At 38.6% G+C, this 27,862-nt stretch overlaps 1 protein-coding gene across 1 annotated transcript in view; it reads right to left on the bottom strand.

Annotated features, from left to right (window-relative positions):
- CAMK4 (calcium/calmodulin dependent protein kinase IV) overlaps positions 1-27,862 on the bottom strand; it is a 224,016-nt gene that overhangs the window by 80,662 nt on the left and 115,492 nt on the right. The window contains exons 2-3 of the mRNA XM_007451190.1: positions 26,617-26,695; positions 1,529-1,591 (exon numbers count right to left, since the gene is read on the bottom strand). Coding sequence (XP_007451252.1) covers positions 1,529-1,591; positions 26,617-26,695 — 142 coding nt within the window. The remainder of the gene's footprint in view (positions 1-1,528; positions 1,592-26,616; positions 26,696-27,862) is intronic.

The raw sequence follows: 27,862 nt of genomic DNA, 5'->3' as shown, positions 1-27,862 counted from the left end.
TAGGGAAAGGGAATCCCTTAACAGCTAAAAAGTTGCTGGTAGATGAAAGGATACTCAGAAAAGTAACAGTGATAGTGATTTGATTGACCATAACAGGGTTTTCATCACATTCAGGTAATCTATCCAATTTTGGATATTTTCCTTCTGAGAATCTAGTGACCAGGACTGATCTATATTTGAGGAAAATTCCATACTGACTTCTCTTTGAAAGAAATAAGATGGATAATGTAAAAGTGGTGATTATATATGGTAAATTTTGTTAATTGCTTACCAAAAGCCCTTCTCCCCCTACTTTACTGCAAACAGAACCCTGATTTGTTTAGGGAAGCAAGGTACCTAGCCTTAAATTATGAATTATGTTTGGTCTAAGCCACTTATGATAACCCTACTCCCTAATTTTCCAGTCTCCATGCAGTTTAGGGTGATCTTGTGACCAGATCTTGTGGCCACAAACTGAAGAGAATTCTACTGCAGCTGTAAATTCTGGAAAAAGCATTTACGCTTCTCATCAGACTCTGCTCGTTAAGCCTCTCCACTACTTTCTGTCTTGAATATAGACCTGAAGACTTGTGAACACTGTGGAGCAGCCATTTTAGGACCATGAGGGAAAAGCATGAAGGTGAAAGCCAGTGAACTGAAGATGGGCGAACCAACGGATGGAAGGTGTCTGGGTCCTGGATGGCATCACCGAGGAACTGAACGAGTGTTAACAACTGCCTGCCTTCTGATTTCTTACAACATAAGAAAAATATTTGTTTAGACCACCATATTCAAGTTTTCTGTTATTTACAGCTGAGTGCATTGCTAACTAATATACAAGTTTTAAGCACTTTGCCTTGAGCCTAAGCATTGCAGGTCATCCTCGGGAACACCACAACTTTCTCAGAGAAATGAGTAAAATATTTTAAGTAAGTGACTCAATTTATAGAAACAAGTTATGGCCTGGAAAATGATTTTGTTCTTTTCACTTCACTGGCTCAAGAAAGCTTTTCCCCAGCACTTCTTTCCCTCAGTGCCTTTGTCTGGACATAGCCTAGAGCAGAGCTTGGGAGGACGTTTTATTTTCCCCATTCAAGTACATTATTTATTTGAATCTTCACATTGTCTCTGAAGCAAATACTCTCTCATAGGAGAGTAAAATGACTATGCAAAGCAATGCATTTTCTTCACAGGCGTTTTCAGCAATGGCATATTAGTAAGACAGGCCCACAAAAGGAAAAAAGCCAGTGTCTTATTAGAGTGAAAAAAACTCTCCAATTTTAGTTATCCTCTTATGCATGAAAACATCAATGGTATATAGTGCTGATCTGCCCATTTTGAAACTCTTTCAAGGGGTATTATTCTTAAGATTTATTTAGTTAAAAAGAATTGAAAAACGGGATCAGATAAGGACAAGAGCTAGGCCAAGGTGGCTACTTACTGGAGGTGGAAGAATCCCTTTCTCATCATCAGAATGGACAGTAAAGAACAAAAATCTCATCCTGTAACATTGGAGATTATTTGAAATAACAGGCTAAAAACCACTTACAATGTTTGGATGTGAGAGGCGAAGAAGAACTCCTATCTCAGTTCTTACGATTTTTTTGTCCACCTAAAAGGCAAAATGAGAGAAATTGAAAGATACTCCCACCTTAGAAATATCTTCATTGTAGGAGAGAGTCAGAAACAGCAATAACCACCTGGATGAATCAGGTCAATGGCAGAGGTTAATTTCTAAGTGTTGCCTTCCTCCCTTTTTTGTCCAGCTGCATGTCTTTCCTCTCTGTTTCAGACATAAAGAGAACTAGTTACAAATATGGGTCACAACTTGTCAGACCGCTTGTGTGGCCCCTTTGCTATCAAAAGTTATCGCCATCACCACTAAGGCACAACTACATCTCAACCTATTCCTCCTCCTCCTCTTCCTTTCTTTTTTGGATCCTTGACCCAAACCCATTGGAGCTGTCAATCACTTCACCTGCCTTTTTCCCACAGAAGTGAGCACATAACCCAGCCTAACTAATCAGAGTACTCTCTTCTCTGGCCAAAGTGACTTGAGTCAGGGATATCCACCAGATCCAAGTCATTACAATCTGGGTCCTCCCCCCAAATTTTGCTCATATAATCAAGAAAGAGGTATTCTCTTTTCCTCTGAAATTGTGAGAGCAAGAGTATAGAGTCTGCCACTACCAGGGACCATTGTCGATACCATATGGAGATCACTTCACTGAAAATGGAGCCAACACAGAAAAAAACATTGCTAGAGATGAAGAATGAATACTGCTGACCATGTAATCCACTGGATTCAGTTTTGCATAAGCTAGTTTGCCCTTTGAGCTGTCTTATTATGTGAGCTACTGAATCTCCTTTTCTACTTAAGTTATCTGGAGTTGCATGATGCTATCAGTGATGTAAGCTGAAGGAAAATAAAGGGTCTAAGGAAATGATGACTCAATATGAAAGACTGGAGTAGAGATTTGGATAAAGCAGTTCCTCAGATCTATGTGTTTTCTGGGAGGGAAGAGGATCTACAACATTCATCATATTCTCTAAATGTCTGAGGCAAAGGAAAGCCTAAAAATCTGATCTATTTAAAAAAGAGAAAATGTGTTCCATGGAACTGGGGAGTCAAGGATCTCTCTTGAATGTATGTGTAATGAATGTATAGTACATAGTAAGGGTCTAACGTAGTTTTTTTTTTTTTTCGGTACGCAGGCCTCTCACCGCTGTGGCCTCTCCCGTTGCGGAGCACAGGCTCCGGACGCGCAGGCTCAGCGGCCATGGCTCATGGGCCCAGCCGCTCCGCGGCATGTGGGATCTTCCCGGACCAGGGCACGAACCCATGTCCCCTGCATCGGCAGGTGGACTCTCAACCACTGCGCCTTAGGGAAGCCCTAATGTAGTTTTTAATGTGCTCAGCCTCAAGCCTCATGTTAAACAATGCTGGGCATATGAAAAAACAAACAAAATATCATCTTTTTCAGAGGAAGATTAAAATCTAATTTTGGGCATAAGGCTCCTCTAGAAGATGCCATAAGAAGATAGAAGGACGTAAGTTGTAAACAAGTATTGTTTTAAAAATTCCATTGTTCAGTGGAAGATCATTTTTCTGTGAGTCAAAATACAGCTATCATTCAAAGAGTGGACTAACTCTAAAAGACTTTGAAATTATTAGCGATTAAAAGTCATGCTATTGGACTTCCCAGGTGGCGCAGTAGTTAAGAATCCACCTGCCAATGCAGGGGACACGGGTTCGATCCCTGGTCCAGTAAAATCCCACAAGTCGAGGAGCAACTAAGTCCAGGTGCCACAACTACTGAGCCCGCATGCCACAACTACTGAAGCCTGCGTGCTGAAAGCCTGTGCTCTGCAACAAGAGAAGCCACTGCAATGAGAAGCCCGCGCACTGCAACGAAGAGTAGTCCCTGCTCGTCACAACTAGAGAAAGCCCGTGTGCAGCAATGAAGACCCAATGCAGCCATAAATAAATAAATAAATAAATAAATAAATAAGTCACACTAATGTTAATATAAAATGAAGAAAGACTTGTTAAAGTGCGCACAGGTGATGCTAGTGTGATATGTGGGCTGCTGATGGCCACTCAGTGATATCAGACAGCCCAACACATGGGATATTGACAGCATGGTCTGTGGGTAATGTAGTATTAGAGGAAAACGCTATAAAAGTTCTTTTATCTAGTTAAAAAATCACATATTTCATGAAAATTTGCTATTGAGCAAGAGTCATTCTACTTGTATCAAAAGGGAGAGCTCTGAGAAAGAGCGGCATTGCTAACACAGGCAGGTGACACTGACAGATCTCTTCCAAAGAGTTCTTGGCTCACACTCCATTTCACTTCTGTAGATGCTGTTGAGGAAAATTTGGATATAGATGATAATTTTAAAATTATTTTTAAAAATTTAAATTTTTTTCTAGCTTTGCTGAGGCATAATTGGTATACAAAAAACCACACGTAATTAATGTATACAATGTGGTGAGTTTGGACACGTGTATAGATTCATGTTACCATCACCACAATCAAGGTAATAAACATATCCATCACCTCCAAAAGTTTCCTGTGTCCCTTTGCTGTGTGTGTATGTATGTGGGGTGTGTGTGTGTGTGGGGGGGGTGGGTAAGCACACTTAATGTGAAATCTACCCTCAACAAATTTTTAAGTGAACAATACCTTATTATTAACTCTGGGCATTATGTTGTACAGTAGATCTCTGGAACTTATTCATTCTGTATAACTGTAACGTGATACCCACTGAACAACAACTCTCCATCTCCCCCTCCACCTATCCTTTAGGAAGCGCAATCCTACTCTCTACTTGTATGAGTCTGACTATTTTAGATGCCTCATATAAGAGGAATCATTCAGTGAATACAGATTTTTTTTAACGTTTTTATTGGAGTATAATTGCTTTACAATGGTGTGTTAGTTTCTGCTTTATAACAAAGGGAATCAGCTATACATATACGTATATCCCCATATCTCTTCCCTCTTGCATCTCTCTCCCTCCCACACTCCCTATGCCACCCCTGTAGGTGGTCACAAAGCACCGAGCTGATCTCCCTGTGCTATGCAGCTGCTTCCCACTAGCTATCTATTTTATATTTGGTAGTGTATATATGTCCATGCCACTCTCTCACTTTGTCCCAGCTTACCCTTCCCCCTCCCTGTATCCTCAAGTCCATTCTCTAGTAGGTCTGCGTCTTTATTCCCATCTTGCCCCTAGGTTCTTCATGACCCTTTCTTTTTTCTTTTAGATTCCATATATATGTGTTAGCATACAGTATTTGTTTTTCTCTTTCTGACTTACTTGACTCTGTATGACAGACTCTAGGTCCATCCACCTCTCACTACAAATAACTCAATTTCGTTTCTTTTTATGGCTGAGTAATATTCCATTGTATATATGTGCCACATCTTCTTTATCCATTCATCTGATGATGGACACTTAGGTTGCTTCCACGTCCTGGCTAGTATAAACAGAGCTGCAATGAACATTTTGGTACATGACTCTTTTTGAATTATGGTTTTCTCAGGGTATATGCCCAGTAGTGGGATTGCTGGGTCATATGGTAGTTCTATTTTTAGTTTTTTAAGGAACCTCCATACTGTTCTCCATAGTGGCTGCACCAATCTACATTCCCACCAACAGTGAAAGGGGGTTCCCTTTTCTCCACACCTTCTCCGGCATTTATTGTTTGTAGATTTTTTGATGATGGCCATTCTGACTGGTGTGAGATGATACTGCAATGTAGTTTTGATTTGCATTTCTCTAATGATTAATGATGTTGAGCATTCTTTCATGTGTTTGTTGGCTATCTGTATATCTTCTTTGGAAAACTGTCTATTTAGGTCTTCTGCCCATTTTTGGATTGGGTCATTTGTTTTTTGATATTGAGCTGCATGAGCTGCTTATAAATTTTGGAGATTGATCCTTTGTCGGTTGCTTCATTTGCAAATATTTTCTCCCATTCTGAGGGTTGTCTTTTGGTCCTGTTTATGGTTTCCTTTGCTGTGCAAAAGCTATGAAGTTTCATTAGGTCCCATTTGTTTATTTTTGTTTTTATTTCCATTTCTCTAGGAGGTGGGTCAAAAAGGATCTTGCTGTAATTTATGTCATAGAGTGTTCTGCCTACGTTTTCCTCTAAGAGTTTGATAGTGTCTGGCCTTACATTTAGGTCTTTAATCCATTTTGAGTTTATTTTTGTGTATGGTGTTAGGGAGTGTTACAGGTAGCTGTCCAGTTTTCCCAGCACGATTTATTGAAGAGGCTGTCTTTTCTCCATTGTATATTCTGGCCTCCTTTGTCAAAAATAAGGTGACCATATGTGCATGGGTTTATCTCTGGGCTTTCTATCCTGTTCCATTGATCTATATTTTTGTTTTTGTGCCAGTACCATACTGTCTTGATTACTGTAGCTTTGTAGTATAGTCTGAAGTCAGGGAGCCTGATTCCTCCAGCTCCATTTTTCTTTCTCAAGATTGCTTTGGCTATTCGGGGTCTTTTGTGTTTCCATACAAATTAGTGAATACAGATTATTTTTTATCACAATCTTCTCTTCCACAGGACAATAAGGAGTTACTCACTAATACAAAATAAATATATTTTTCATTACTGCATGATGCTTAAAAAAACTGTAAGGACATGGGTGTCTCTAAATTAAGATTTGTTAATATTCAAACCTATTTTTCTCACTACACATTTAGCATTTATGTAATATAAGGTTCCCCCCCCCCTTTTTTTTTTTTTTTTTTTTTGGGGGGGGGGGTTTTTTTTTTTTTTAGATGTTGGGGGTAGGAGTTTATTAATTAATTAATTTATTTTTGCTGTGTTGGGTTTTCGTTTCTGTGCAAGGGCTTTCTCTAGTTGTGGCAAGCGGGGGCCACTCTTCATTGCGGTGCGCGGGCCTCTCACTATCGCGGCCTCTCTTGTTGCGAAGCACAGGCTCGAGACGCGCAGGCTCAGTAGTTGTGGCTCACGGGCCTAGTTGCTCCGTGGCATGGGGGATCCTCCCAGACCAGGGCTCGAACCCGTGTCTCCTGCATTAGCAGGCAGATTCTCAACCACTGCGCCACCAGGGAAGCCCCATCCCCCTTGTTTTTGTATGTTTTTGATCCATATAAAATAAGTGTCAGAGAGATCCTTTAATTTTTTCATATGACATAGTAAACAAAAACTTTTTAATACAAATATGAATTTTAAGCAAATTTATTTTATCATATGTCACACATTAAATATTGGGATGCCTTCAAAAATTATTTCTTTGAAAGTTATCTAAACTCTGGAAATATTCATAACATATTAGATTATTTGGACTAGCAATCTTCTAATGTAGTTATTTATTTTTAATTCAGAATTAATTTTTCTTTAAAGGTAATTTTGAAAAGGGTAATTATTTTCCCACTATACTCCAGATCAGTGGTTCTCAAAGTGTGATCAGAGGACGTTCCGGGTTCCTAAGACTCACTCAGGGTATGTATGAGGTTCTCCCTTTTCCAACTGCACATCTGGATGAGGCTAGATTTTTTCCTATACTTGAAACAAAACAACATATTGAATGCAGAAGCAGATGAAAGTCCAACTGTCTTCTATTAAGCCAGATAATAAAGAGATTTACAAAACAATGCCACTCTTCTAAGTATTTTTTTATTTTGGAAAATAGTTACTTTTCACTAAAAATGTTATTTATGTTAAAACATACTGGGTTTATTACTGTTATAGTTTTAATTAATTAATAAATACTTAAAAATTCTTTAATCTCTATTACAGCGGTCCCCAACCTTTTTGGCACCAGGGACTGGATTCGTGGAAGAAAATTTTTCCACGGATGTGGGAGTGGGGAAGTGGCAGATGGTTCAGGTGGTAATGCGAGTGATGGGGAGCAGCATGTGAAACTTGTCTCGCTCACCCGCTGCTCACCTCCTGCTGTGTGGCCCCATTCCTAACAGGCCGCAGACAGGTACTGGTCTGCGGCCGTGAGGTTGGGGACCCCTGCTCTATTATATCAAGATTCTTTCATCTCTAATATAGTAAATGTGTATAGCTATTTGGGATTCTCAGTAAGTTGGAGAGTAAAAAGGGCTCCTGAAGCCCAAAAGTTTGGGAACCACTACTCCAGAAAACTTAACATTATACATTTGAAAACAGAAAATAGAAAGAAAAGAACAAAACTGTAGGGGCTTCCCTGGTGGCACGGTGGTTGAGAATCTGCCCGCTAATGCAGGGGACACGGGTTTGAGCCCTGGTCTGGGAGGATCCTACATGCCGTGGAGCAACTAGGCCCGTGAGCCACAACTACTGAGCCTGTGCGTCTGGAGCCTGTGCTCCGCAACAAGAGAGGCCACGAGAGTGAGAGGACCGCGCACCGCGATGAATAGTGGCCCCCACTCGCCACAACTAGAGAAAGCCCTCGCACAGAAATGAAGACCCAACACAGCCAAAAATAAATTAATTAATTAATAAACTCCTACCCCCAACATCTTCTTTAAAAAAAAAAAAAGAACAAAACTGTAGTAATAATTTAAATGAAACAAAAATGTGAATGCAGTCTTCCTGCTCTGAATGCTGCAGCCCAGGTTGAATGCAGGTCATGACTTAAGTGGAGCCTGAGAAGAATCGAAGAAGAAGGAAGTTAGAGAAAAACGGGGTATTAACAACCGTCAATCCATAGACAGTAAACTGAGTGACAAAATCTGGACTAGAAGCCAAAGTAATGACAACCAAGGAAACCAGCAGGGGGTAAAGTTGAGAGGGAGAAGTGGACAAAAAAGCAGGCAGATAAATGACTGAGAAGCCAAGGACAAGACAAGGCTGAGGTCAGAAAATCCTTCCCAGAGAGATTAGCTGAGAATCATTTGTCATATTTTTGAAACAAACTCTAGAGGTTCCTAGGCAGCCAGACTTTGGGGGTGGTTCCTCCAAAGGTGTCATGTCTTGGAGGTCACACCGGTGTGCGTCTTGACAGCCATTTCATCTGATATCTTCTCAATATTTCTCTAGTTCCAGGAGCTATTGTTTCCTTCCTACTTCTGACTTCCCCTTCCAAATACCTGGGTAGGTCAGGATAGGGTCTGAGCACTGGCACTGCCATTCAGAATAAGTGTTGTTTTCCTAGAAAATAACTGTTAAGCAAGCCACAAGAGTCAATAGGCAGCTACCTGAACAGTCATTATTGCCACTTGAAATTAGCTTCAAGAGCTACTATAATTAGCATCTTCAGAAGCACGAACAGATGGCTTTAACAAATCAACATTACAACAATACTGAAATCCATAAAACACACCTTCACTATGTACAAAATAACTTGAATGGTAGTTTTTAATTACTAACAATTTTCAATTATAAAAATACACATTACTAACATTCTAACTTAGGTTTCCCAGAAAACTAATGTAAGGAGAGGATTAACATTCAGGTATTTTATTTGGAATGTGCAAACCCAATGCAGTGAGAATGAGGAAAAAGGGAAGTGCAGCAAGGTGAGAGGTGACACAGTGCAGTAAGCCCACTGGCTACACTGAGCTGTAAAGACACAGCAGGTCACGTGGGTAGTTGTATCCAACTGGCACACAGTACTTCCCCAGAGGAGCTATACAAGGTCACCATGCCTTGAAGAAGTCCATGGGAAGGCAGAAAGAGAGGGAATTTACCTGCCCAGGAACCTCCTCCTCCTGTTTCCCACTGGTGAATTTTGGCCCCGTGGTGCTAACTTTTTCATACCTCTGGGTTGCATATGTAGTCTTTTTGGCAGTCACTTGTAATGCCATATCCCTCCTCATCAGATATCATATCTCATTCAAATCTAGAAGTGGCGGAAGAGCCAGAAACTTAAGGTGTGTGTCTGGGTTGGCCTAGTTGCATGAATTGGCCAGCAGGCAATCCAGCCCACCCTGGTCTGGAAGACAGGCAGGTGGAAGCAATCTAAGAAGGCCCATAAGAGTTTTGTCCAATCACGGTTCACTCTTGAGTTTTTATCTGTCACAAGAAAACCAGATCGACAGCAGTGGGACCACAGTTCTGCTTTTCTAATTTGCTGTATTTTACTGCCCATCAGAAAGAGCTTTGTCTCCCACTTACATTCTTTGTGCCATTGTTCTAGTTGCCAATATGAAATGGATAATCATAAAATGGCTTGGACACATGGGCTTTTTCTGTAAAGCCTTATTTTAGCTCCCCTATTTGAAATGCCCTAAATATTCAAAGAAATACATCCTTTCATCCTCATAAAATCATTTAAGAAAAAAACTAAATAATTTAATAAGAGTGATTATACAGATTTGTACAGTTTTAAACCTCCACAGAAATCAAGATTCCTTAATATTGAAAGAAATCCCAACTTTGCTGTCTGCCTCCATGAGGGGAGAAAGAGAAATGGATAAGAGGTATACTTTTAGAGTAACATCAGAGAAAAAAGCTCACCACTGGAATAAAGTTCCAATGTGGGCCCTTCATTGAGATACACAGCAAATATACTCCTGTGCTGGGGCTGGAAAGGTTGAGGGAAGAAAAGCAGGAAGAATTGAAAAATATGTGAAGAAGAAAGTAATGAGGAATTAAGGCGGAAGAAAAAGGAAAACCAGTTTCTGCATGTGAGAATGATGGATAGAGACAGAGGTGGTGAATGAACTGGAGAAAAGGAGAGGGACTACAGCACCAGATTTCTGGTGGTCTTGATCCTCTTGGCTATCTCAGATGTGGTCTAGATCTGGACTCTGAAACTTCAAATACTCTTGGCGAGTTGGGGTGACCTAAACGAGTAGAGACTACTGCTGTACTTCTTCCAGGATTCAGACAAGTAAAGCAGCAATTCCACATAAAATGCTCAGCTTCATCTCATTTTCTTTGCAGGGGGACTCCCTGGTGGTCTAGTGGTTAAGACTCCATGCTTCCACTGTAGGGGGCACGGGTTCGATCCCTGGTTGGGTAAGCTCTGCATGCCTTGAGGTGTGGTGAAAAAAAAAAAAAAGAATTCATTTTCTTTGCAGAGATTGAGACCATAAGTCTTATTTTGTCTCTCTGCTATTTCTCTGGCTTCTTAGGCTCATTTTTGGTTTTAACAATGACCAGAGAACATGATGTGAAGTACAGAACGGTGCTCCACAAATCCTTTGTGGAAAGAGGCAAAATGTAAATTTTTAATGGGTAAATAAGCAGACAAATGCCTTTAAATTTTCACAATTCTTTTCTGCATAGCTTCTGCTTAATTTAGCATCCTGTTTTCTGACATATCAACAAGTACATGCTGGCACTAACATGCGTGGTGAAAAGACTTGACAACTGGAGCTTTGTTAAATTCAAGAATGACAGTTTTAGCCTACAAGGATTTGAAAGCTAGGAACTGTTATTTGAAAATGCAAAAATCAAACGTGGGACACTGAGAAAAATACTGAGGTTTTCCTACCTGAAACAACTACACAATTTTAGCCAAGTCTGATTATTCCTTTATCTTCTTGACCTAACAGAAACCTGGGCATCTCATGACTACCTTACTTTCTTTAGGGTCTTCCCAAGTGGTGACTTGTTTTCATGCCAGTAGGAAAGGTACCACAGGGCCTGGAAGGAGGACAGGGTGTCCTTTTTGCTACTCATTGCTATGTCCAAACCATTTCTCCTCCCTTATGCCTCCAACAAAGAGGCCAGTTTAGCCAGAGGAAAGTGACAGAGGAGGAAAACAGTAGATGATGACAGAGTCTCCTAATGACCAGAAGCCAGGTTGAACATGGTAAGGACTTGATATTTTTGTATCAGAGAGGTCAGACACATTTGGAAGATTTTGAGAGAGGAATGACATGACCTCAGTTAATTTTTAAAGGGATACTCTCATGCTTGGGAATTCCCTGGCGGTCCAATGGTTAGGACTCTGCGTTCTTACTGCTGAGGGCCTGGATTCAATCCCTGGTTGGGGAACTAAGATCCCACAGGCCAAGCAGTGAAACCGAAAAAAAACCCCCAAAACCAAAAAACGGATACTCTAACTCTTGTAGGGATGAGGATGGGAGGATGACTGGAAGAGTTAAATCACAGAGACTCAGTAAGAAGTTATGGCAGTTATCCAGGTGAGAGTTGATGGTGACTCAGACCCAGGTGCTAGTGATGAGGGAGGTGAGTGAGAAGTAGATGAACTTTTTTTTAAGGAAGAACCAACAGTATTTGAAGATGGACTGGTTATGGGGTATAAGAGAAAGAGAAATGCAAAGGCTGACTGCTTGTTTTTCCACCTGAGAAATGGGTAGAATAATATTGCCATTTACTGAGACGATGAATAAACAGGTTTAGAAAGATGCTAATAATATCGTGTCCCTGTCCATTGTACTGAACTCACCTACCATTCATCCCCTTTTACTACAGCTCACTGATCATCGAATTGATCTTTCCAGAAGCCAAGATCATTTCCACTTCTGAGCCTTTCCACTTTGTACTTGATAGTTCTTTGTCTTGAACGTTTTTCTCCCAGGTATTTCCATGTGACATTGGACTCAATGGAGAGGAGTACGGTAGGGGCAGCTACACAGAGGAGGTGACGGTTCAGAGGTGGAGGCAGTGATGAGCAATAGACATGGTGGGGTGGGACCGACAGAAAAAGTAAACTGTAGAGAAACCAGTATTCTATTTTACATTTAACAAGACTAGTATAATGCCAATCTGGTTCTGACCAGTAGGAGAAGACAGACTAATAAGCATTTCACTCAGATAAGCTTGGCTTTGAAAATTGTGAAGCAGTATTCTTTGGTAGTTCCGTAATAGCCACTTCCTACTCTCTGCAGACTCTAAAACATCTGGGAGGCAAAAAGGGGAAAAGTAGAGCTTTCCAATGGAGGAGGATCCCAAGGATTGGAATCAAATTTAAGAAGACAAAAATGGCTCTCAGAAGCTCAACCCAGAAAGAAAAACACTTGTCTTTCAGAACCTGAAACCTCTGTAAATCAGGTAGGTTCAGAAGACAGCAGCTCTTCCAAAGGAGGTAACCTCTCCTCCTTCATTCTTAGAGTCTAAAGTATAAGAAGACTTCCTGCTCACAGATGCTAGAAATTCTTTCACGGGGAACAGTCTTTCACTTGACAGTGAATGAAGGAGGCTTAAAATATTCCTGGGAGAGATAACAAGCTGAACAAAGTTTATACAAAAGATCTGGCTGATGCCAGACTTTCTCTAGAAACAGGTCTGGCTTAACAGAGGGAGAGAAAAAAGGGAAGAGAACATGATATATAAAGTAGAAAGGACATTATATTTTATACACCTCTCTCTCCTATTTCTTTCATCTCTGTATCTCTCCCTGGCATTAAGAATATATGGGGGTAACCCTCATTTAATACCTCTTATCTTTAAAAAGATCTCACCCTTCAGTCCCTCACCCCTCTTCCTGCTTCCAAAGCATAGCTCTGCTCCCCTTAGCAGAAATCCTCTCCAGAGCTGCCTCTGCATTTTCTCCACTTCCTCCTCTCTTTCCCCATATATTTGTCAGTGAAATTCAATCTGGCATCATCCCAAGAACTCCTCCAAAACTGCTTTTATAGAAGAAATCAGTGGTCTCCTTGGAGGAGACTAACTACTTTTCTGATCTTATCTTACTCTGTCAGCAGCATTCAATATATTTGATCACTCCCTTCTTCACGTGAAATTAAGTATACCATGTCACCATTTTGGTCTGACTTACTTTAAAGGCTGCAGAAGTATTTTAATACTTCCTAACTAGTCTCCCTGCTTTGATTCTTAGTCCTTGCAATCATTCCCTCTGCACACAGCAGAGTGATATCTTTAAAATGTAAATCAGATCCTGTCACTCTCCAACTTAAATGTTGGCATCCCACCTTTCTAAGAGTAAAGGCAAACTCTTTACCAAGGTCTTAAAACTCAGGATGGGTTGGCCTCACCCTTTTGAGCTAATGTCATTTTTCTCTCTATATACAGGCCACTCAAACTCCCAGACCAGGCTCCAAGGCCTTCACACTTGCCACGCCCTCTTCCACTAGACCTTCTCACTTCACTCAGAAAGCAAATGAGAGGCCTTCCCAGGTCACTGCATCAAAGGTAGCTACACACACATACACATATACGCATACCATAATCATCACTCTAATCCCTTTATAAAATTTACACAAATCTATGTTACCATTTAGTTACAAATTCATTATTTGTTTCTTCCACCAGAACATAAGCTCTATGATAGCAAGGGCTTGTCCATTTTTTACACATTAGTACCGCCAGCACCTGGTATATAAATTTATTGAATAAATAAATGAGGGATGGTACTAGTGTGTGAATACAAAAGGTTGGGGGCTCAAAGGAAAAAATCCCTGGTCTAACAGCTCTGGTTAGATGAGATTAGATTTGGTTAGTCACTTCTCCTGCCATTCAAATCCGTATGACATTTTTGTCATGTTATCAACACCAGTGGAGTGGAGAATGCCCGTCTCACAGGCAGAGCTAAGTACCCAGATCTTCTAGAGCCTACACAGATAATAGCTTGTGATTTCTAAATTGTGAGCCACAAAGGCTCACTATACCACTTATTCAAGATTGCACTCTCCCATGGGTAAATGGGGAATGTTCCAAGAAATATAATTAACAAAAGCTCTGGTGAAGTTAATGACTTTCTAAATCCACAGTAGCAGGTACTGATATTCCTCACAGGATATAGAGCTTTCACAGCTTCTTCTTCAACCAGCACACTTTGCCTTTAACTTGTGTGATACATGCTGTGTATCAAACATAACCACGGAAGAGATTAAATGAGAGTGAAATGATGACAATTAGAAAACAGAAGAGTGAGAACTGGAGTATACTATGCATTCCCAAAGAAGGAGAAGTGAGATCCTTGGTAAGCAGAGAATTCTAGGGATGCAACTGTGAATTTTCTGCTTTGTCTTTGTGCCAGTCAAGGGACAGTTCAAAAGAAAAGCTTTGCTGGGTTCCTACTCACATATTCCCCAATGAGATGACTTCAATACCTGCATGGTCAAATCCATGCAAAAAAGAAATTGATATCAGGTGCTTACAAAAAATGAATATAACGTTAGCCTCCCAAATTTTCTTTTATGTTCATGTTGCCAGGGCTGGAAGAAAATAAACACATATATAAATTTTTATAAAGGTATCAGCCACTTTAAAAAATATATATAAAAAATAAAAGTGAGTACCATATCTACCATTGTAACATTATCATTTTGGTTTATTTCCTTTCAGTTTTTAAAACTGTGCATATTTCCTTATATATTTCAAATATGGAAATATAATTTTGTTTCTTACAGTGTTCACTGAAAATACCATAAAGTTTTATGAATACCCAATGTTCATAAGCAGAATGTAAAAAAGAGCTTCCTAATGTCCCCCTGTCATTTAATGGCTATCCTATGGTTAGACACTTACAATCGCCTACATTTTGGTACTAATATAAATCATTCTGTAATGAACATCCTTGGTTGTACTTTTTTAAAAAATGCAATTTGAATTCTGGCCCTACCATTTAGAGCCCTTCATAAAGTCTCTTATCCTATGTGAGGATTATTTCAATTTCTTCACGGATAAGATGGGGATAATAATTGCTACCCTACCGTGTTATTGTTGTAAGGATTAAATGAGAATATATACAAAATCTCCTGGCCCATGGTAGATGTTCAGTGCCTTTCCTGAAAGAATTTGTAAAAGTAAGGTAAATATTTCCTAGTCTTCTATTTCCAATTTTCTGTCTTCACATAAAAATTAATCCAACTAAAACAAAGTTGGATTTAATAAAAAATTAATCCAACTAAAACAAACTAAAACAAAGAAATACAAGTATTTATGAGGGTATTCCAGCCCTAGAAAGGAAAAAATGCCTAATAAACATGAAAATATAGCTTTTTTTCCCTAAAGGTGTGGAAGACAACTTCATTAAAATCTTAAACTATGTCCAATATAATCTTCTTGCTGAATGGTAATCAAAGAGGGGGATTGGTGTCTATTTGCATTCAAATTTAAACACCTTCCTTCACCTTTTTTTCAAGACTGGGATGAGAGCTGTACTACTATGGTTAAGCTCCACAGAAGTTTTAAGGCCATTTCTTATGTTTATTAATTACTGTTGACCATCAGGGTCACACCTGGGTTACTACAGACCTGAGTATCAGCCAGGTCCTATAGACATTCAAGTCCTAATAGAACTGAAACAAATTCATTTCTTTTTCGTTCTTTTTAGTTGTTTTCACATGGTCAAGGTAGTACTTTTCAAAATACTCTAAAAATTACCAAGAAGGCATGAAAACAGCAATATTTAGTTCTCATTTTATATTGCTTTCAGCTGGACAGCAATGACTCGGTTGCAGAATTCCCAAACCATTTGAAGTGAGGGGCATATATTTTCAGAGGCCCTGAGATCTCCCTTTGATCCTAAAACTAAGTGATCATCTATGAGATACTAAACTGAGAATTTACATATTTAAGAAGCTTATGACTTTGTAACCTGTCAAATAACAAAACCAAAAAGTACTCCTGGAAATATTAGCATTTAAGTCTCATCAGTTACATCCTGGGGTTGAATCCCTTACTGAGGATAGGGGAACACCTAGACACTCTTAGAAACTTTATCTCCTTTATGTTCTAAGACAATTAAGACTTTCAGATACCCTGGTTAATATTGTTCAAAAATGCTAAAAACTTCCTTAAAGAAAGGAAAAGAACAGGCTGTAGACACAAAAGGCTTTTAAATGACCCTAAAAGAGATATAATAATGCTCTGGGGCTGGAATAGAAAAGAGATACAAGAAATCTTAATGATTTAAGGTTTGAAAAAAAATTCCCTTGTTGATTTTGTTCCACGGCAGTGTCAACAACAAATTGGCACTTGTCAACTACCTCTACAAGGATTAAATCATGTGCTGCTGCAGCTGCTGATGTTCAACACCCCCTGAAAGGAGTTCAGGGTGGAGAGCAGAAATGAGAAACTCTGTGCTCTGGGAAAACTGGCAGAACAGGTCTTCAGATAGTTAGATATTTTCAGGATTTGATTTTATGAGCCCAATTCTTGTATCTCCTCATATCTAGAAAAGCACTAAAATCCTTCATGGTGACCACTGCTCCTCATGACTAGCAGAAACCTTCTGCAAAAAATATGTGCTTGATTGTATATACTCCCCCTTTACCAAAATCACGTATACACTGACCTTCCCCCCTACCTCTTTGGAGCAGTTTCTCAGAACTATCTGAAATGCTGTCTCCCGGGCTATAGTCCTCATTTTGCCCCAAATAAAACTTGACTCACAACTCTCACGTTGTGCATTTTTTTTAAGTCGACAGCAGTAGCTGTTTCTCATTGTATAAGTCTGGATTTGCCTTCCTTGGTGAGGAAGCATCTTAACATCTTAACCCAGAGCTTCATTTTTTCTGAAGAGTTCAGATGTTTCCAGAAATCAATAACTAAAGCATGTCAGCTCAGTCCTTCTCAAAAGTCTTTTCCTTTACAGTGATATGCATCTCCTCAATGCACTCACTCCCAACAGCCTGTCCTTAAATCTCTTCTGGATTAAATGGCTCAGAGCATAAAAGTTCCATGTATGACTAATTGGGTAGATATGCATACATTCCATGCTAATGCCCTACCATTGCTTCCTCTCTTGATAGTTTCCAGGACTGTCAGGGCTCAGAGAGGGCAGTGGAAAGGGGCCTATGATCCATGCATGCTGGTCTGGTCCTGTCTCTGAATGTCTGATCATTATTCAACCCCATGATGTGTTCCCCAGCTGTCTATAGCTGCTAATGCCCTTGCCTAACCCCGTCTCTAATGTAGTAAGCATCTGGCGATGGCTGTGGTGCATGGCTGCTTTATCCTCACTGTAGAGACCATGCTCCCATGTGTTACGTAGCTGCCCTTGAACCCGGAAGCCAATGTGGTAAGAACAGAGTGAGGGAGAAACAGCTCTGAGAGAGAGCTGAATTTATACTGAATATTTACTCTAAAGAAATTCTTTTAAACTAAAAGAGACTCTTAAACTGTAAAAAACGAAGATATCTTTGACTGAAAAATTTAAGTACTTTTCCCCCCAGATATCCAGTTGGTACCAGATTCAGGAAGAATTTTAATCATCATAGAACGCAAAGAATACTTAAATTTCTTTTTTTTTTTTTTTTGCAGATATCAATATGGTAGGTAAATCGTGACACTCATCCACATTCCCCTTCATAAAATACGTGAAAATTTAAAAGATGATGATAGTAATATTGGATCCACTTTGATTTTGAAACTGATCATGACACCCAAATATGTCCTGATGCTATGATGGAAAAACAGTTCTAAACTATTCTGATCTCAAAATTTCAAACAAAAATCCTCCCAGTGACAGTGTGGTATTCTGTGGGGAAAAAAGCACTGTAGATATAACTACCCATTTGATACATTTTTCAGACTTCTGGGGTAGAGATAAGTATGAGTAGCTTTGAATGTACTGAATGTACCCTGTGATACCTACACTTAGAGCAGAGAGCAAACTGTAACTCCATATACACAGCCACATGTGGGACCATCACTGCATCCTACCTACCCGTAAGACAAAAGGCAAAGAGAGCCACACCCGGCAATGTTTTGTACATTACACACTCCTTCGTTACTCTTCTTTCATTTGTTAGTGGATATTGTATACTGAGATGCATTAAACTAAAGTTTTAGTAACATTTGGAAAAGAAATATGTTGCTTGATTTCTCTGCACACAGGAAACTCTTGCTCACTCACAGTGTGACTTGAACTGCACTCAGCTTCTCTGTGTCTGTGTGTCAACAAAGGCTTTTTCATCCTTTATCAGATTATCAAGGAGCAACATCTAGTTTCAGTCCCATATCTGGGCCATGCTTATTCCTTACTTTTTTTTTTTTTGGTCTTTTTCTCTTTCAGGACCTAGCTGGTATCAATAGAAAGGGCTCAGATTTGGGACTCAAAAGTCCTGCGTTCAAATTCTCCATGCTACTGTGTCCTTCGGGGAAACATCCCTTCTCTAAAACTCCCTTAAGTAAAACAGTCTCATGAGGCATTGTTGCATTAATATATGAAAGGGGCTATTACATATTGTTGAATAATTAAGTGTGGGTCCCATTCTTATTAGCATTATGCTTCTTTACTGTTAAAACTGCTGGAGTGGCATATGGTGATTTGAAAATGCTTACTTTAAAAAAAAAGCTGTTGTTAAGCTAATTCAATACTGAAAATTATTTGGATCTATTCTAATCAATATCCTTTGCACACAGTCATTCATTTCCTCTCTTTCAGCAAATCAATCGTTTTGGAGTTCCAGGACTTAATCTTCTCTTAGCCTTCTTTCTCTCCGCTCTTCTTACATTGTCTGGATGAACACAGCTTTGATCATCATTCAACTTTGTACCATAAAGAAATATAAAAATAATAATTTGTTAAAATGTTCTTCCCTGTTAACACTAAGATTATAGCTTTTCCCCTTCTCACTAAGATAGGAGTCCTAAGTTTGCTTTGAGTCTGATCTGTGTTCCTTCTCAGCTTTCCTGGTTGTGGTCCATCAGGCACCACTACCCAACTCTGATCTCCTTGGGCTCCTCTCAACTTTCCTGCTGCCCAGCACCTCTCCTTTGGTTACAAGGCCTTTCCCACTCAGTTCTCTGAGAAGTTTCTAGTCTCTTTCTTCTACTAGGGTATGGTAACATAAGCTCTTCCTAAGATTTCCTCTGGTTTGGGCTAGTCACCTCCTTTTTGCCTCCATAGGCTTCACATAAAGGGTGAATATCACTTTAGATCCAACCACTCACTACTTGTAAAAGTACCAGAAGGTTGGGACTTCCCTGGTGGTGCAGTAGTTAAGAATCGCCTGCCAATGCAGGGGACACAAGTTCGAGCCTTGGTCCGGGGATATCCCACATGCCGTGAAGCAACTAAGCCTGTGCACCACAGCTACTGAGCCTGCGCTCTAGAGCCTGTGAGCCACAGAGCCTGCACACCACAACTACTGAGGCCCGTGCACCTAGAGCCCATGGTCCGCAACAAGAGAAGCTACCGCAATGAGAAGCCCATGCACCACAACGAAGAGTAGCCCCCGCTCACGGCAACTAGAAAAAGCCCATGCGCAGCAACGAAGACCCAACGCAGCCAAAAATAAATACAATTAAAAAAAGAAAGTACTAGAGTGTTAAATGTGATAACTTGAGTAGATGGTGTAACTGCAAAGTATGTTTCTTTCTGGGTAATAGCACACAGGCCAGTGCCTGTATTCTCAATCTCTCTCGCCAGTCTTCCCTTGTATCAGCTTGCCTCTGAATTATGTTTACTTTTTAAAAGGCAACAAAATGCCTGTGAAAGATCAATAAAATGAGAGGATAGATAAGTGAGCTGAATTGTGACAGATTCTAGCAGCGTTTCTATCAAGCAAGAAAACAAATCAAACTGCAACGACTAGTTCTCTGCAAGAATGTTCAGACTTCCAAGTGGATCTTTGAATGGTAAAGCATACAAATCAGGCCAAGATTTTAACATTCCACCCTGCTACCTCTCTTCTCTTGTAGACATATACTTGTCACAAACTGAATAGAAATATCCCTATTCCTATTCCAGGAAACCTGGCTTAATAGTCCCTATGAAAATCAATAGGTTCCAACTGACAGAATGCTTGAAGAAGTTTCACTTCACTTGACACAGCTTGTTATCAGCAAGCTACTTTCCTTAATGTGTTCTGAGACCTCACTTGGGCCCAAAAAGTCTATTTGAGCTAGTGATTTATTATTCTCCTCTCCATCACTGACCAAGGGAGACCCTGACTCCACTTCTAGGGCATACCCATTAGTTGTTAAAAGTAGTTATAGCAGTGTTTAATAGATGCGTATCTTTAACCCAGATTGACCTAGCCATCTCTCTTACATATATCACAGAAATTGAAAAATGAATGGCCTGTGATCAGTTTTCCATGTTCCCAAAGGTTAGACAGAAAGAGACAAGAGCAGGTAATCCTCAGTTTGCCAAGTGGTATAAATGTTATTATTTCTATTTCAGAACTGAAAAACCTGAAAACTCCTCTAATGGAGACATCCTGGAGATTCAACTACCAAGAATTTGAGGGAGGCCTGTGTACATTGTGTAATTTAATCTAGAGCAACTTTTCAAAGTCTCCAGCAGCATCATAGTTACATACTCAAAGAGCTAATTCATAAGAACATAAGGAAAAATGAATACAAATTAAAAACTAACTCATAGAATGATTAGCAAGTCACAACGTGTGGCTCTTCAACTAACTGAGAGGAGGATAAAAGGCCTCTTTTATCCTTTAGCACTTAATGGAAATTTTATAGAAGTTAGGAACATTTACTAGGTGAATGCTAATTAAATTATTCAAGAAAAGCCTTTCCAGAAATCTATAGATAACTTTACATTACAATAACTAAAATATGACAAAATTTAGACCTAAAACAGCTTCTAAACTATGGATCAAGTCACAGTGCTCCAACGTCAAGAATCAGAATAGAGCAGTAGGGTTGAAAGTGTTCCAAATCTAGGAATCACGGGCATCCAAGATTTGTTTAAGTATGAGGTCATATGACCAGAAATCTTTAGTGTCACATTAAATTTTATTGATAATAGTAAAATATATACCCATTTAAAGCAGATATTTTAAAAGCAATCCCCAAATGATATAATTAGTTTATTCATACAGCAGTATACAATATGTCTGGTGCTGCTTACTGCTTAGTTTTCAATCAAGCTAATGAAAATGTGAGAATTACACAGAATGAGCTGATACTACTATAATATAAAATATCTGTGTGGACCCATTACAATTAATAATAAGAACAATGTTCACCATTTATTACATGCTCCCTAGGTGCTGAGAAATATTTTACGTAAGTTATCTCATTTTAATTGTTACTAAAATGCCACGGGCTAGATGTTCTTAAACTCATTTCACAGATGAAGAAACTAAGATTGAGAGATCTACATAACTGTTGTAGGGTCACACAGGTAGTAAGTGGCAGAAGTGATCCTGAACTCAAGTTGTCTGGCTCCACAGCCCATGATCTTACCCCACAACTACATAGCCATTCTTAAGGAGAGTCAGAAGACCTATACATTCTGAACTTATACACTGAGATTGGCTCTCAGACTCATAAATTCTGAATTTACACACTGAGATTAATTCTTAGACTCAATACTGGGTATTTCATGAAAGGATTTTATAGCAATCTGAATGCAATCTTTTTCAAGAGTTGAGCCACATGGCTAGAAATGTCATCATGATTTTAGAATTCAAATATTTGTCTTCAAAATTCCAGGGACACTATGAATGATTGATGATCATAATTTTCTTAAATCTCAATCAGTTCTTGAAAATGAGCCATATTGATAGGCCTGAAGTGTGATTATTTAGACACACCCTAAGGGATGTACTCCTTAGGAAAAGAGATGATGCCTGTGACTCATTCCTGAAGTAGTGACTCCATTATCAGCAAAATTCTTCAAAAGTTGTGATTCCATTTAACTCAGCAAAAGTCAGTCCAGACTGAAGGTTCCATCTGCATAATCTGTTCAAATTTTGACATTTTCTTGAATCTATTACTTTCCTTCTGTGCAGTTTTAAGTTCAGCATGTTAAAAAGTCACGTAACATCAATAAAAAGGTCCCATCTTGTAAATCACTTATTGTCCCACTACCCGTGTCTGTCAGAATCTTTTAAGGCCCCAAAGTTGTTCAACTGAGGACACAGCTTAGAAAATCTTTCTACTCTACTTCAATTTCTTCTAAATATTGCATAAAGCAGAGATGATGAAAGGCTCATGAGTGAAGGAAAAAAGGAAGCCTTGTTTCCTTCACCCTGGATTCGTCTTACGAAGTTCACAGTAAAAGTTTCACTGATATCTGCAAGCCAATCACATACAAGGTAATGAGGTATTTATGGGCAACAAAAATGGCACTGCCTGTGAATCTGTAACTGTTTTAAAATACAAAGTTATAAAGTGGGTCACCCTTCCCAGGAGGAGAGTAGGTATGGCGCGCCTAGTGACTTGATGAGTTCTTCAGTCCAAGGATCTCTAATACTATGTGGAAAAAAATTTTTAAAAATAAACAACCAAAAGAGCCCTTCAATTCATTTTCCCCTCTTGCTTACTCTCACTGCCCTCAAAGCTTTATCCTCATTAATGACTTGATGAGACAAATAGATAGTGTTTCTGGAAAAGTCCAGGATTTTCAGTATAGTAAAAAGTTGGTTCAATTATCATTTTCTGTTTTCTGGCACTTCAATACATCTATAATAGAGAGTCACTGGTGTTTATCAGGACATTTAGAAACTTTCTGAATGTCCAGAGAAAAGTTATGTTGAACAGGATCTCAATGTTGAAGTTTGGTTTAACTCAAATTTTCTCATATATTGAAATTCTGAAATCCAGCATGGACACTAGTATACTGTCCTAAATTTAATAACTATTGATTTTTGCCATATTTTTTTTCTCTCTCTCTCTCCCTATACGTGCACACACATACACACACTCACACTTTTCATTGTGAACTATCTGAACGTAAGTTTCAGACATTAATGATGTTGCTCGATATGTATTTTAATGTATTCTAATTCTAGAAATTGTAGTTGTCTATAGATAAAGAATATGGTATTATATCCACATATAAAATATATGGTAATTTTAAATATTTTTATTATAATTACATGTTAAGTTCCCACAAGGATATTTTATTAGCCAAAATACCCAACTGTCTGAACATAACAAGCTACTTTATGTTTATTATCAGTATTAATTCTGTCCTGTACTTGACAACCAATGGAATGTGGATTTCCCCATAAGAGTAGATGCTTTAGTCTATCTTCCTATGGATAAATTAGAGTCTTTGTCTATCACTCAGACATATGAGTGCTTAATGGATTGTTAATGACAATCAGGGTGTTTTATAGGGGGAATAAGTCCCTTATTGCCAAGGTAAACTAAATCCTTCCTAAAATATTAAGCTATGAGAAAGGAACATAATATTGCCACAAAATAAAATTTGGGTAAACTGTCCTGAAACAGCTTTTAAAGAGATCCTGGGGAAGAGGATTATTGTTATCAAATAATTAACTTGTTGAAGAGATAGGGAACTTTTCTTGGACTTAAAAACATTTATATATGAATCTAATCACCTATAAAATGGATAGGTTTTCTTATGTTTATTAGTTTCTTGAATGTGATAAAAGTTTTATTCAACTTCAGATAGATTATTGAGTGGAATATTTTGAAATTCACCTTAGAGGTCCTCTTTTATTGATAGGATTTTGGATGGAATTGTGTTCCCCCCTCCAAGATATGTTGAAGTACTAACCCCCTAGTCCTTAAAAATGTGACTTTATCTGGGAATTAGTTGCTGTAAATATAGGTAGTTAATTTAAGATGAGGTCATACTGGAGTAGGGTGGGCCCCTAATCCAATAGAACTGGTGTCCTTATATGAAGAGGGAAATGTGAACACAGACATGCAGAGAGGGAAGATGATATGAAGACATGCAGGGAGAAGACTGCCATGTGACAATGAAGACAGAGATTAGAGTGATGCAATGACAAGTCAAGGAACATCAAGTATTGCTGATGGTCACCAGAAGCTAGGAGAGAGGCATGGAACAAATTCTCCATCAGTGCCCTCAGGAGGAATCAACCTTGCCGTCCCATCCCCTTGATTTCAGACTTCTAGACTTCAAAACTGTAAAAGAATAAATTTTAATTGTTCTAAGCTATCCAGTTTATGGCAGTTTATTACATCAGCCCTATGAAATTCTTACAGATAGTTGATAGATGATAGACAGACAGACAGATGTAGACAGATAATCTTTCAAACCTCTTAAGTTTGGGTCTAATCATAAAATGAGGACCCAAGGAATTATCCAATGAAGTGGTATAGTAGCCCCAAAGTTGTTAGTTGAACCACATAAAATTGTCATTTTTTATAGGTCAAGAATAGTTTAATAGATGCAGTTTTATGTGGCTCAATCTAATAAATAGATTACACAGATCATTCAAGTTTTCTGAAGCTCACCTTCCCCATCAAGAGCAGATCTTTAACCGAATTTGCTAGAAGAATACTTTGTTTCCCCTGCATCACTTTTCCTCCATAAATAGATTCTTAGTCTTAAAATAAGATCCTAGGCTTCATTCATTTCATTTGGATAAGGAAGTTCTGTCTTCATGACCTATATAGAATTAAACACTGGAGGCAATTTCTCTTTGAGGTTTTGCCTGCTATTCCTCTTGTTTATACATCTCCGGGCACGGTTGATTCTAGGAGACAATGCTGGGAATTCCATCTACGTTAAAAACTGAGGTTTCTCCAGGGGATTTCTCTCATTCCATTTGGTACAACAGTAACTGTGTTTAACAATATCTGCCTTACTGCATCGCTCTGCAGTTCCATCTGACACTTGGTTCCCGTCCACATTTTCTTCATGCCTGTCTTCTGAAGATGTTTCCACAACAGAGGTGGAGGAGAGAAGACAGGGAGGGCAAATCAGAGCTTTACGTTCTCAATGAATAAAAGTCATGAACCCACCAAGTGTCTTCACTTCTCTCTTATTCCAATTCATCCAAAGATTTTTGACATAAACAAATATTCTCTAAACCAGCCCTTTGTCCTTTGGGATTCTGAGCATTCACAAGTCATTTCTGAATACTCATTTTCCTAGATGTTTATACAGCTAGTGCCTTTCAAAGTTTCCTCAACTATGAAAATAAAATAACCACACACAAATTTTACTGACAATTTTTTAACCAGCAAGAAATGATACAACCAAGTCCAAAAACATCTCTTGTGTCACTGCTGCTAAAGCATGCCAATATATTTTCATAAAAAGCAGATGTTTAACAGGAAATTCTATTCCATGAAATTTTAATAATCCTTAGTTCAAATACATTTTATGACTATAAGAAATTGATTTAAGAGAAAACTCCAAAGCTTATCAATCAAAAGCTGCCTCTACATTCTGGAATCATTGGCTACACCAAATAGGAAATCCAGAATAAAGACCTTATTAGGAGCAATTGCCATTTAAACTATTACCTTCTTCAGTTATACTGTTCTTGTTACTTGAATGGCCTTAAATTCTAACAGATTGTTTGAAAATGTCATTCTACTTGACTGAAAACATTGTGCCATTATTCTCTTTTTCATTATATGAGAGTCTAAAATTTCCCTGTGCCAGACAATACATAAACAGTTGGTGATATTAAGCTGACTTTAGGAAAAAAAAATCCCCTGGCCTCAAAGAGGTATTATTTGACTTCAAAAGTAACAGTATGTCTCTCCTCAGCATATGTTACATCTGGGTTTTCAGAAATATATATATTTCACATATTTGTTCACATAAAATTTGGGAAAGGAAGAATTTGCTATAAAAGAATATGTTGTCTTTTTGTGGTTTTACAAGGGGAAATTACCTAAGGACAGAAAGTATAAGTAGGGCATTACAATGACAAATATTCTCTGGGGCACAGGGAGTATAAAAATGCCAGTATTACATGCTGGCATTTGTATTCTGAACTCTCACCTTAGCACTTCTTACTTATTGGAGATGAGCCTAAGTAACTTTTGCCCCCTCAGCTCACCTACAAGATTAGGGCAAAAAAAAAAAAAAAATCCGAAAACAAAATCCTTCCTTCTTGTTCAAATATGAACTTCTTTGATGAGCAGGTTCAGTCCCAGATACATTAGCATTTGCCTGGTTGTACTTTACTGAAGTAAACCCACCATTTGAAAATCAAGTTAGAAGCTGATGACTTCTTTAACAAATGCATCTATTTGTGTTTCATTTAGGTATTTTTAAATAGCAACCTTTTCTAGTATATTAAATTGTGATTGGAGATTATATAAATGTACATATCTATCTGAAAACATGACAGGTATACAAAGCAAAGTTTACCTGGCAACTCTAAATGTCTTTCCATTCCATACTTCTCCTCCCCACAACCGTATCTAATTTGAGATCCAGTTGCTTTCAAAGAATCACAATTTCCATCAAAAAACAACCCATTTGGCTGCACTTTCATAATCATGATTCAAATGAGTTAGCCGCACATAGCAGCTCTCTGGCCCTTTTGTCCTTTGAATCAGGGCTCCTGCCTTCTCCAGGTCACAGATCCCTTAGAGATGCTATTATATAATGAAATAAACTTACTGTTTTCTTTAACACTTTGAGAGCATAAGGCTTCTGGGTCCCCTTCTGTTTGCATCTGTATACAATGGATGTAGCACCCCTTGAGGGGGAAAAAGACAAAAAGAAAATGTTATGCTTTGGACAAGAAATTAAGGGGAAAGCTTGAAAATAAGTATGTCTTACAGTTACCCTCATAACTGACAAGTGTTTATAAGTTCTATTATAGGACTGGCCCAACTGTTGAGAGGATTTTTTTCTCATAACTAAAGATAGTGTGCTCAGATTTTCCTGTCTGCTCTTTTTCTCCTAGCTCAACGCTATACAAGTAACCTGCCTAACGCTGTTGCCTTCAGTCATCTCTGGAGAATAGTAAGCCTTATGGCTTCAGGGAGAGGGTTTAATTTCAGCACTAGGCTGTAAGGGTCAGGAAAGTCTCCACTACTTGGCAAGGGTGCTGGGGACTCTTGAGAATTTACACCACTTCATTTGGTTCCCTGGCATTCTCCAAGAACCAATATTAGTCCAATAGAGATACTGGTTCCTTCATCTTGGTGAATACTGCTACCACTTACTCACATGTGCCTAACAAAAATGATTATGTGAAATGTCCAGGAGAAAATCCTATTAAAATAGTCAAAGATATACAGAGAAAAAGTAAATTTATTCCTCTATAAAAAACTTGGAGAAGTAGAGAAAGTTTTTTACTTGTAACGCAGAATGGTAAGAAGAAACTCAATAACTATCTTTATGTATGTGATACATGTGCGAAGTTAATAAAAAGAGAACATTAAAAAGCAGGACTTTGTGGTCTTGATGCTTCCTCTCCAGTCACGAGAGCAAGAGAACAAGACAGAGATAAAAAGAGACGGAGCAGGCTTAAGTACAACCTTAGAGAACTTCAGATAAGTCTTAAAATAAGATCAGTTGAAGTAAATCTGTCATACTTTGAAGATTAGGCCAAAGGACCTCTCATGATACATTCAGTCCAGTGGTTCTGAAATTCTAAGAAAGAACAAAAGAAATATACAAATCAAGCATATTCCTAGCTACCCACGCACATCAAATTTTTAATAGACCCAGCAAAAGTCAGGAACTGGTGGTGTAAATGCTAATAGGTAAGAACAATTTCAACACATTTTTTTTAAACTGTGGTAAGATATAACATATACACAAAGAAATAAAGAGTTGCAATGGAATAAATGGAGGTAAATATAAAATTCTATTTTCTTTATTTATTTTTTTTCTTCTTTCTTTTTTTTTTTTTTTT

This window comes from Lipotes vexillifer, unplaced genomic scaffold (genome assembly GCF_000442215.2).
Source record: "Lipotes vexillifer unplaced genomic scaffold, Lipotes_vexillifer_v1.1 scaffold91, whole genome shotgun sequence".
Classification (NCBI taxonomy): Eukaryota; Metazoa; Chordata; class Mammalia; order Artiodactyla; family Lipotidae; genus Lipotes; species Lipotes vexillifer.
The sequence above is the reverse complement of the archived record's forward strand: the minus strand, read 5'-3'. Positions and strand labels throughout refer to the sequence as shown.